Raw genomic sequence first — 10,445 nt, 5'->3', positions numbered from 1 at the left:
CACACCAGAATCATGTGAGGACATTATTAGGTCATTTTGAAGTGGTGGCCTAACTTTTGCAAATTTGGGTTTCTAGGCCACCTTGTCAAAACGACCTAGAAATTACAACAGGGCCATGTTAAGCCATTTTTAGTCTAAAAATAGGTGGTGGCCTAGAAAACCCAACTTGCAAAAGTTAGGACACCGTGTCAAATGCAAAAACTCACAAAAAGGCGCTCATCGTCCGAATCATCCAAGCTCTCCAATTCTGGTTCCTCCTCGTCCTCCTCCTCTTCATCTGCCACGTCATCTTCTGATTCTTCCCTATCCGATTCCACAGCCTGATCATCAAACAACCCATTCCTATTCCCATCATCGTTCTCATCTGAATCCTCTTCCTCGCCTTCTGACAGTTTATTCCAATCGACGACATCATGAGAATCATCCAGATTTTCCTTATTCTCCACGTCATCATCGTCTTCTGAATCCTCCAGAATCACTCGTTTCTTCTGCTTTTTCTGCCATTTTTGATGCCGCCGATCGCTTTCTTTTTCCAGTTTCCTCTCCAAATCGTCCAGCTCGTCCTCTTCGGATTCGTAAACGATTTCAGTGTTCTCGAAATCGTTCGTTTCGTCGCCTTCCACCTCTTCACCATCATCGTCGTCGTCGTCTACGATCCAGTCGTCGTCCTGGAAAACCTTTTTTTGAGATTTTGAGGAATAAATTAATCCAAAAATGTTTGCCATTTTAAAGTGGTGGCCTAGAAAACCAAATTTGCAAAAGTTAGGCCACCATTTAAAATTACCTAGAAATTACAACAGGGTAATGCTAGACTATTTTAAAGCCATTTTGAAGTGGTGGCCTAGAAAACCAAATTTGCAAAAGTTAGGCCACCGCTTCAAAATGACCTAGAAAACACACTAGGGTCATGTTAGGGCATTTTTAGGCCATTTTGAAGTGGTGGCCTAGAAAACCCAACTTGCAAAAGTTAGGCCACCATTTAAAATTACCTAGAAATTACAACAGGGTAATGCTAGACTATTTTAAAGCCATTTTGAAGTGGTGGCCTAGAAAACCAAATTTGCAAAAGTTAGGCCACCGCTTCAAAATGACCTAGAAAACACACTAGGGTCATGTTAGGGCATTTTTAGGCCATTTTGAAGTGGTGGCCTAGAAAACCCAACTTGCAAAGTTAGGCCACGAACCTCAATCATTTCCACTCCTCCATTCCCAATCATTGACTCTTCCAATTCCTCAATTTCTCTTTCCTCCTCCTCTTGTGTCATCTCTCTTGGCTCCTCCCCTTTTGGCATGAATGCACTGCCACGTGGCAAGAATCCAGTTGAAATACAACATTTTTCCATATCAAATGAATATTTCCTGGCGAGTTTTGTGATTTTCTGACGCCAATTTGGCGAATTTTGAGCAGATTCTGACATTAGAATTCGGAAGAAATCGACGGGAAGTGAGATTTCTATGGCACGTGGAAATAGCTCAGCGATTCGGGTCATCAGTCGCTTAGCTGTGGATTTCTCAGTGCAGTTCAATGGAGCGTAGATGCTGACACGGTGAAGATGGGGACCGAGGTGTTCACCGATTTGATGGACTAGTTGCTGAAAGAATGATGGGATTTTAGGAGGGATTCGGGAATTCTGGGAAATTCTGAAATTCAAAAAAAAAGCTTGAAATTTTTGATTACGCAGTTCTAGAATGGTTAGTTGTGAAACGTCGCGATCCTAAAACTTTACGGTTCAACGAAATAGACGCGAAACGGTCAGTCCTAAAACAGTGCGGTTTCAAAGTGACATAGTTCCAAGATACATTGGTTCTAGAACGTCGCGGTTCTGAAACACCGCGGTTTCGGAACGACATAGTTGCGAAACGGTCACTTCTAAAATGCCGCGGTTGTGATGTTTCTTTGTTCCAAAATGCCGCGGTTCTGAAGCGACACGGTTTTGAAACGTTAAAGTTCTAGATTTTAGCGGTTCTTGAATTTCATGGGTTTGAAACGACGCAGTTCTAGAACGTCGCGGTTCTTAAACGTCATGGTTCTGAACTGACATAATTCTAAAACGTCGCGGTTTCAAAGCAACACAGTTCCTAAACACCCCGGTTCTAGAACGTCGCTGTTCTGAAACGTTGCGGTTCTAAAATAAAGTAGTTATAAAGCATCGCGGTTCTAAAACGTACCAGTTCTAGAACGACCTGGTTCTAAAACGACATATTTGCGAAACGGTCAGTTTTGAAAAGTCGCGGTTCTGAAACGTTTAAGCTTTAAAACAGCGCGGTTTTAAAGAGACACAGTTTTGAAATTCCCTGGTTCTAGAACGTCATGGTTCTAGAACGTCATGGTTCTAAAACGACACGGTTCCAAAACGTCTTTCTTTTAAAAATTAAAAATTTCAAATTTCAAATTGCTCACCTCAAAACATTTGACGCCCAAAATTTGAATATGAAATTCGATCAATTCTGGAAAATCATTCAGAGATCCCAATTTTTGAATAAAATCCAAAACGGATGGAATCACTTTTCGTCCCGTTTCAGCAGGCAAATTCAACGAAATTTCACATTTTTCAAGCGATTGAGGCAGTTGACGATCCAAATCGAGCAATCCACAGAGACCTAAATTTAAAAAAATTAAAAAATTTTGAGATTTTTCAAAATTTTCAAAAATTCCATATTTTTTAATTTTTCAAAAATTTTGAGATTTTCAATTCTCGAAAAATTCAAATTTGCGGTTTTTTTCAATTTTCAAATTTTTAAAAATTACCGATTTTCAAATTTTTGGATTTTTTTATTTTCAAAAAATTCAAAAAATGTAAAATTCAAAATTTCAAAATTTTCAGAATTCTAGATTTTTCAATTTTCAAAAGATAACATTTTTAAGATTTTCAAAAATTATAATTTTCTAATATTCCCATTTTAAGATTTTCGGATTTTTAGATTTTTAAACTTTTCAACATTCCAAATGTTTAAATTTTCAGAATTTGCAATTTTCAAAATTTCAAAATCTCAGAATTCTAGATTTTTCGATTTTCAAAAATATCAATTCTCCAATTTTCAAAATTTCAGATTTTTAAATTTGTTATTAGACCCGAAAATCTGAAAAATTGAAAAATCTTGAGTTTTGAAAAATTCGAAATTCGAGTTTTTTCAATTTTTAAAAAAATTCAAATTCCCAAAATTTAAAATTTAAAAACCTTCTGAATGTAGTTTGAATTCGGTATACGTGGCATCTAGAATCGGACGTCTTCTTGAATTCTTCTCTTTTTTCGATTCCATACTCCATGATGACGTCATTTGAGCATGAAAAATGCATTTGAATAGAAGAGAAATCGTCTGGATTCCAGGATATTGATTGATTCGATTCATTAGATTTGGAAGGTAATAATCGAGACCCACGGCTGGCATTGTATGGAGATTCATCTGGAAAATGGGGGGTTTTTAGACTTAAAATGGCTTGAAATGGGCCAGAAAAGATGCTGCTTAAAATAGCTGAAAATGGGCTTAAAATAGCTGAAAAATTGAGAAATTTTCGAATATTTTTAGCCGAATTTAGACGATATTAGGGCTAGTTTTAAGCGCCATTTTCCAGAAATTTTGGGCTGGAAAAAAGAGTTTTTCAACTAGTTTACGATCAGTTTTCCGTCATTTTCAGCACAAAATCGGAAAATTCGGCTATTTTTAACCCATTTTTGGCGATTTTTGATCATGTTAAACCATGAAAAATGATCAAAAATGGTTAGAAATGTGCTGAAAATAGCCGAATTTTCAGACAATTTTGAGCCATTTTCACCTATTTTCGACTATTTTCAACTGATTTTTTAGGTGGAAATGACTGAAAAAGTCAGATTTTTCACTATTTTTCAGCCTAAACGCCGCCGGAATTTCGAAAAATTCGAAAGAAAGTCAATTTTGAGAATTTTGGACCGTTCCTGACTGATTTTTGAGGATTTTCACCAATTTTTGGATAATTTCTGACTGATTTTTGAGCTTTTTTCGATTTTTTTTTCACTATTTTTGTTCAAACATTCTATATGACTATAAAACCCTGAATTTTTATTTGAAAATGGTAATTTTAAGGTAAAAAATACGCCAACAATTAATTTTTTTTTCAAAAATCGGTCACAAAATGACCACAATCAGTCACACACAAATCACAAAATTGGCACATTCTTCTATTTTTTTTCCGATTTTTTCGGTTTTCGAAATTGTTAGAAAATTAGAAAAATGGGAAATTTTTGGGATAAGAAATTGAAGATTTTGAGCGATTTTTGAAAAGTTTTAAGGCAATTTTTGACGGATTTTCAGCAATTTCAGCTAATTTTCAGCTAGTTTTTCAGTCTTTTGGCTTTTGAAATTGCCAGAAAAGTTAGAAAATTGGGGAATTTTTTCAGATTTTCAGATTTTTTTTTCAAATATTTTAAAGTCTTTTTTGGAATTTTTTGACGAATTTTCAGCCATTTTCAGCCAATTTTCCAGCATTTTTCCCTCACATTCAAATGCTTCACAACAGGATAATCCAACGCATTTTCCAGCTCCTCAAATTTGAAAAACGCCTGTAAAACCGAATCAAAAGAGCACAATTTGGTCAACGACTGGTCCAAACTTCCGAAATTCAACGATTCTATGGGCAATCCACGTTTCGAGAGCCGTTGAAAAATCTTAAAATTTTTAGTATTTTTTTCCAGAAATTTGAGATGAATTTGTACCTTTTCCGGAACATTCCAGAATCCGAGATTTTGGATTTTGGGGTAGGCATCGAGCAGATTTCCGTGTTTTCGACTCCAAATCGCTTGGTAGAGGTTCAGAAGAACGTCCATTTCCATACGAGAGCTGGAAATGCGATTTTTTGAAGCTTTGGGAAATTTGGAATTTGAAAATTCGAGTTTCTAGAAAAATCGAAATTTTGAAATTTCCATTCTCCGAAAAAAGGCCTAAAATTACAGAAATTCAAAAATTCGGAACGTTTTTGGGAATCTGATTTTTCAAAAAAGTGGGAAATTTAGAAAATTCAAATTTTCAGGATATTCAGAAATATCCGATTTTTTAGAATTTTTTAAACTGAAAATTTAGGAAAATCTAAAAAATTTGAATTTTCAGAAAAATTTGAAATTTCGGGAAAATTTTGAAAAAACTGAAATTCGACTTTTTTTAAGGTTTAGAAAAAATTTAAAGAATCTATAAAAATTTAAATTTTCAGAAAAATCAGGAATTTTGAAAAAAATTGAAAAAATCTAAAAATTCCAAAAATTTGAAATTTTCAGAAAAAAAAATAATATATTTATTTGCGATGCATGGGGGGAAATTGAAAATTTTGAATTTTCCAAATTTTTTGAAAATCTGAATTGTTCAGAAAAATCGGAAATTTTAGAAAAAAAATTTAAAATTTCCAAAAAAAAAACCGAATTTTTCTGAAAAAAAAACTTTCAAATTTGCAGAATCTCAAAAAATTGGAAGTTCTAGAAAAATCTGAATTTTTCAGAAAAATCGGAAAACTGAAAATTTGGAAAAACTGAAAAATTCCAGAAATTTTCGAATTTTCAGAATTTTTTTTCCAAGTTTTTCAAAAATCTTACGGATTATGGGGTACGGAGAATCCAAAATACATTGTCTCCAGATTCCGAAAATCCTTCAAAAACTCGAATTCCCCAAAATTGGGTCTTCCAATGATATGAAAAGTCAAATTTAGAGATTTCAATTGGTCCTTATTCTGAATCTTATGAATAACCGAATGATTCGCATGGTTCCAGGTGAAATTTTCCAATTTTTCCAGCGATGGGAGTACGGTAGAGCGCAGTTTGCATGCTGCCAACGATTTCATATTTCCCAGGTCCAACGTGGTGATTTGGTCCAATCGATGACGGAAACTGCGAATCATTCGAGATGGGCGCATGAAAATTGGCGAGATTGAGACGGTGGAGCTGGAAACAATGGCGGGAATTTGAATTTTTTTTAGAACAATCTTGGATTTTTTCGAAAAATCTGGAAATCAAAAAATTCGAACATTGTAAATTGTCAGATTTTTTGCTCCAAATTTTGCTCGAAATTAGAAAATTTTGGAATTTTCACAAAATTACGAAACTCTAGAATTTTAAAAATTTTATGGAATTTTTTTTCTCGAAAAATTGAAAATTTGGGAAATCTGAATTTTCAGAAAAATTGGATTTTCAGATAAGCCTGAAAATTGAAAAATTTTCAGAAAAATATTTGAATTTCGCGAAAAAATCAGGGTATTCGGATATTTTGAAAAATCGCAATTTTTTTGAATTTTTAACTTTCGAATTTGCTCAACATAATTGGGATTTTCAGGAAAAAAACCCTGTAAATTCTGGAAATTCCAGATTTTTTTTTGAAAAAAATTTGAATTTTTCCAATTTTTACCTCTGAAACTTCTCCAGAATATGCATCATCTTCTTCTGAAGCATAAACGGAGCCCTTGGCAAGTATTGCTCATCGGTGACAGATTGGAAGCCCAGTGCGCGGGAATTCAAATTTTCGAAATCAAAATGTACTCCAATCTCCAGAAGCTTCTCTAGAAGACGTGCCAATTCTCGAATTTTCTCATGCAGATGCTTCTTTTTTTCTTTTTCTTCTTTTCCGTTAAAATCGAAAAATTCCAGCTGAAATGGATTTTCTTCGCGGAAAAATCGACACAAATCGATTTTCAGCGGCCCCTTTTTCGATAATTTCCGAATTTCCTTCTTTATCGCTTCCTTCGCCGACTCATTCACATCCCAAAGGTCTAGCAAAGTCCGAGAATTCACTGAAAAACCGACGATTCGCCGGAAAATGTCCACCGGGAGTTCTTCGTCCATCTGCAACGAATTTTGGGTGTTTTTTGAGTGGAAAATTGTTTTAAAAACTTTGAAAATTTATTTTTGTCAGGAAAATCTGGAAAAATCGAGAAATTTCGAGCGAAAATGGGCAAAAATCCCGGTTTGGCGCCTAAATTTGTTTTGCGAGTTGCGCCGCTGTGCATTTCGTCGTGGTGGTGTTTGCGGACTTTGGGAGAATTTCAGAAAAAAAAAGTTGAAGAGGGAGAAAAGGCAGCGGTTAAATCGGGATTTTCGAAGGATTTCGAAAAAAAAATGAAAGAAGTAGATTTCTATGTAGAAAAATTTTAAAATGCATTAATTTGAATTTGAAGTGAAACATTGGGTTAAAAATCAGTTAAAAGGCAACAACCTGAAGAATCAGCTGTTTTCAGTTTCCGAAAAGATTTTCCTATGAAATTATAGAATTTTAGAGACTGAAAATCCCTGCAAAATCAATTTTTCCGCCCTTCAAGCACACCCACATTTTAAAAAATTTTCAGCGCGGTCCCGGGTTTATGATTGCCCTCCACCCCTATGGCTTGCCGTGCTTCCGTGGCGCAATAGGCAGCGCGTTCGGCTGTTAACCGAAAGGTTGGTGGTTCGAGCCCACCCGGGAGCGAAACTTTTTTTCTTATTTTTTGTTGCTTTGTAACTCATTTCAAATATCATTTATTCATCATCTTCACCCCAGAAAAATTTTCCCAAAACAGCCAACAACACAGCAGCAACAAATTGAATAGTAAATTTAGAGCCTAAAAATTTAGAAATATCGGATCGCTGATCGACCTGGAACTGCTTGGAAATCTCGTAGGTTTCTTCGACTGCAAAATCGCTCTATTGAGAATATTTTAAATTTTTAAAAAATCAAAATCACCTGGTTCAGGACCGAACTTTTCGTATAAAAAGTGTCCGAGAGAGGCAATAAGGAAAATGGCAAGTAGAGCCATTGTGGCGCCAATTAGAACTTTCGGGAAGGTTCCACATTTTTTAGAATGAGCTTTTCTATTGTATTTCGGAGTAATATAGAGAATTTTTGCTGCTGATCCATTACTTTTTTTGTCATCAGCCTCAATTACGACGCTATGGTAGACGGGCATTTTTGGGGTGGTTTGAAGGGAAGAATGAAGAAAAAAGAAGGAAGTAATGGGATGTCAGATGTTTTTATAATTATTTTTAGTTCGAACGGTAAGAAATGCGAAAACATGAAATCGGTGATTTTTGTACAGTGAGATTCACCTCGCGCCGCCTCCCTCTTCCTCTCTCGCACTCTGCGTCTCTTCCACACATTGATAACCGACAAGTGGTACACAGGGGAAATGTGTTTCCGTGGCGCAATACACAGGTAGAGGGGGACTGCCGAAAAACGGGCCGTCTGGCGGGCGCGGACTGCCGAAAAGCGAACAGTCGAATCGCGCGCCGCCGACGGTCCGTCTGCAACGCTTTGCGCCTCGCAGACGGACCGTCTAAAATTGTTGCGTCTTCTCGACAGTTCATTATTCAATAGCTGTTGTTCATCATATTCTAGCTTGTGACTTTAGATCGAAACTAATACCAATAAAAATTTATTGGTTAAACAGGCCTATACTGGCAACAACAGTAACGTCCCTTTTACATAAATTTGACCCGCCAACCACCAGTCATTGACCAGTCGTTCAACAACCTATTTTTAGAGGTGGTCTGATATGAGCAAAATTAGATTCTATAATTTAGTGGGAGTATGGAAAATTGTTTTCTGAACGATTTCCAATCAAAACCTGCAATTCAGTTTTCCAACGGGTTCCGACTGTCCGTCAGTTTTCCTTCGACTGCCAACTAGCAGTCATTCGCCAGTTTGCGCCTCTTCAGCTGTCATTCAGCAGTTTTCCGGCAGTCCCCCTCTACCTGTGTAGGCAGCGCGTTCGGTTGTTAACCGAAAGGTTGGTGGTTCGAGCCCACCCGGGAGCGAAACTTTTTTTCTTCATTGTTTGAATATTTGCTTTGGTTTTAAATCGATTTTTAGGTTTTTGAGGTCAATTTTTGGTGTTTGGGATGGAATTGTTTCTATGTTTTTTTCAAAGAAAAATTTTTTATTTAAGAAAAAAAAAGTTAAAACTCAATCATCACCCTTCTCCTCCTCCAAAAATGCATTAGCAATTTTGAAAGCTTTCCTAACTTTTTTCTGATGTTTGAGCATAAAAACTGCCAGGAAAACGAGAAGAACTAGGAATAGCCAGGTGCAGCGGTAGACGATTACTGTAGAAAATTTGAAAAAAAAACTTTTAAGAATTGAACTTACAACAACGACAGGTTTTGTAGGAGTATTTAGTGGTGTTGAAACAGCAGGAAGCGGCTTTTCGGGTTTTAGGCTTTTTAGGCTTTTTAGGCCTTTCAAGATTTTTCGCCAAAAGAAGCAATCTTTTATCATCAGAATCCAAGGTTGTTGGAGGGTCCATTGCTATCAGAAAAATATAATTTCTAGAAAAATGTTTAATCTTTTAAACTAATTATTTCTGAGGAAAATGACTAATTGAATCTATGAGTAACTAGTAATCTAGTTCAGAATGAACGGGGCTGATATGGATATCAATCAAAAATGGAAAACGATCAGCAATGAATTGCTTACTTTTATTTTGAAAAAAAATCCTATTTGGGCAATTTCTGAATTTCCGAATTTATGATATTCAAAGTTTTTGGAATTACCAGATTTTGATTTTTTAATTTTTGATTTTTGAAATTTCGAAATTTCGAATTTTTGAATTTTTGATTTTTTAAATTTCTGAATTTCTGAATTCTGAACTTCTGAATTTCTGAATTTCTGAATTTCTGAATTTCTGGGAAAAAACATAATTTAAAAAAAAACTAATTTATTCAATTTTTGAAAAACATTTGAATTGTGAATTTCGCTTGATTCGATTTCTTGATTTTCCAGCCAGTTGCACTTTCAGCACTCTGAAAATTTCGGATTTTTCCAAAGTTTTCAATTTTTTTTTCAAATTTCAAAATTTTCAGACTTTTTCAGATTTCCAACCTCAGTCAACAACCAATTTCCTCGTATCGAATTTCCAGATAAGTTGTCTGAAAATCTCATTTTCACATCCATATCTCCAAATTTTGTGTAATTAGCTGATTTGATTTGGATTTCCAGATTTTGACGAATTTCAGAAATTCCAGAAAATTCTAAAAAAGATCTTTATCTGTTTTAGGCCAAAATTCACCAGAAAAACTCACCCTGACCGTCTGGAAATAAACTTTTCAGCGATTGCTCATCTTTATTTTTGATGGCAATTAAAAATACAGTAACCTGTTTATTGACTACGGTAATTGGTGACATTTTTAAAGGGGTTTGGGGAAATTTTTGACGAAAAAAATCGGAAAGAGCATACTTGTGAAATTTCGGCCCGGCCCGGTTCGGCCCGGGCCGGGCCGAGAGAAAAAAAACACTGAATACCTTTTTTCGAAACAATGATTTAACTTTTCGCTCAAGATTTTGAAGTTCGCGGTAAACTTCCGGGCCGACCGGGCCTCCGGTTCACAAATTCACAAATTCACAAATTCACAAATTTCAGAAATACAGAAATTCAGAAATTCAGAAATTCAGAAATTCAGAAATTCAGAAATTCAATAATTCAGAAGATCAGAAATTCAGAAATTATGAAATTATGAAAATTC

The 10,445-nt window shown here is 35.4% G+C and overlaps 2 protein-coding genes and 2 non-coding genes across 4 annotated transcripts in view; 2 read left to right on the top strand and 2 right to left on the bottom strand.

The window, feature by feature from the left end:
- CBG23974 overlaps positions 1–7,894 on the bottom strand; it is a gene marked incomplete at both ends in the record, with an annotated part of 8,446 nt that extends 552 nt beyond the window's left edge. The window contains 8 exons of the mRNA XM_045238331.1: positions 207–668; positions 1,185–1,592; positions 2,402–2,601; positions 3,180–3,405; positions 4,476–4,815; positions 5,559–5,903; positions 6,364–6,745; positions 7,672–7,894. Coding sequence (XP_045091219.1) covers positions 207–668; positions 1,185–1,592; positions 2,402–2,601; positions 3,180–3,405; positions 4,476–4,815; positions 5,559–5,903; positions 6,364–6,745; positions 7,672–7,894 — 2,586 coding nt within the window. The remainder of the gene's footprint in view (positions 1–206; positions 669–1,184; positions 1,593–2,401; positions 2,602–3,179; positions 3,406–4,475; positions 4,816–5,558; positions 5,904–6,363; positions 6,746–7,671) is intronic.
- Positions 7,344–7,416, top strand: CBG28400. Its single transcript has one exon. It is a non-coding gene (tRNA).
- Positions 7,895–8,672: 778 nt separating the features above from the next.
- CBG28277 lies at positions 8,673–8,742 on the top strand. Its single transcript has one exon. It is a non-coding gene (tRNA).
- Positions 8,743–8,889: 147 nt separating this feature from the next.
- On the bottom strand, positions 8,890–10,107 carry CBG27285 (the record flags this gene model as incomplete). The annotated part of the gene is made up of 3 exons (XM_045238330.1): positions 8,890–9,029; positions 9,073–9,231; positions 10,005–10,107. The coding sequence occupies 3 exons, from the start codon at positions 10,105–10,107 to the stop codon at positions 8,890–8,892; spliced, it is 402 nt and encodes a 133-aa protein (XP_045100660.1).
- Positions 10,108–10,445: the final 338 nt, after the last annotated feature.

Source organism: Caenorhabditis briggsae, assembly GCF_000004555.2.
Source record: "Caenorhabditis briggsae complete genome, chrV, whole genome shotgun sequence".
Lineage (NCBI taxonomy): Eukaryota > Metazoa > Nematoda > Chromadorea > Rhabditida > Rhabditidae > Caenorhabditis > Caenorhabditis briggsae.
The sequence above is the reverse complement of the archived record's forward strand: the minus strand, read 5'-3'. Positions and strand labels throughout refer to the sequence as shown.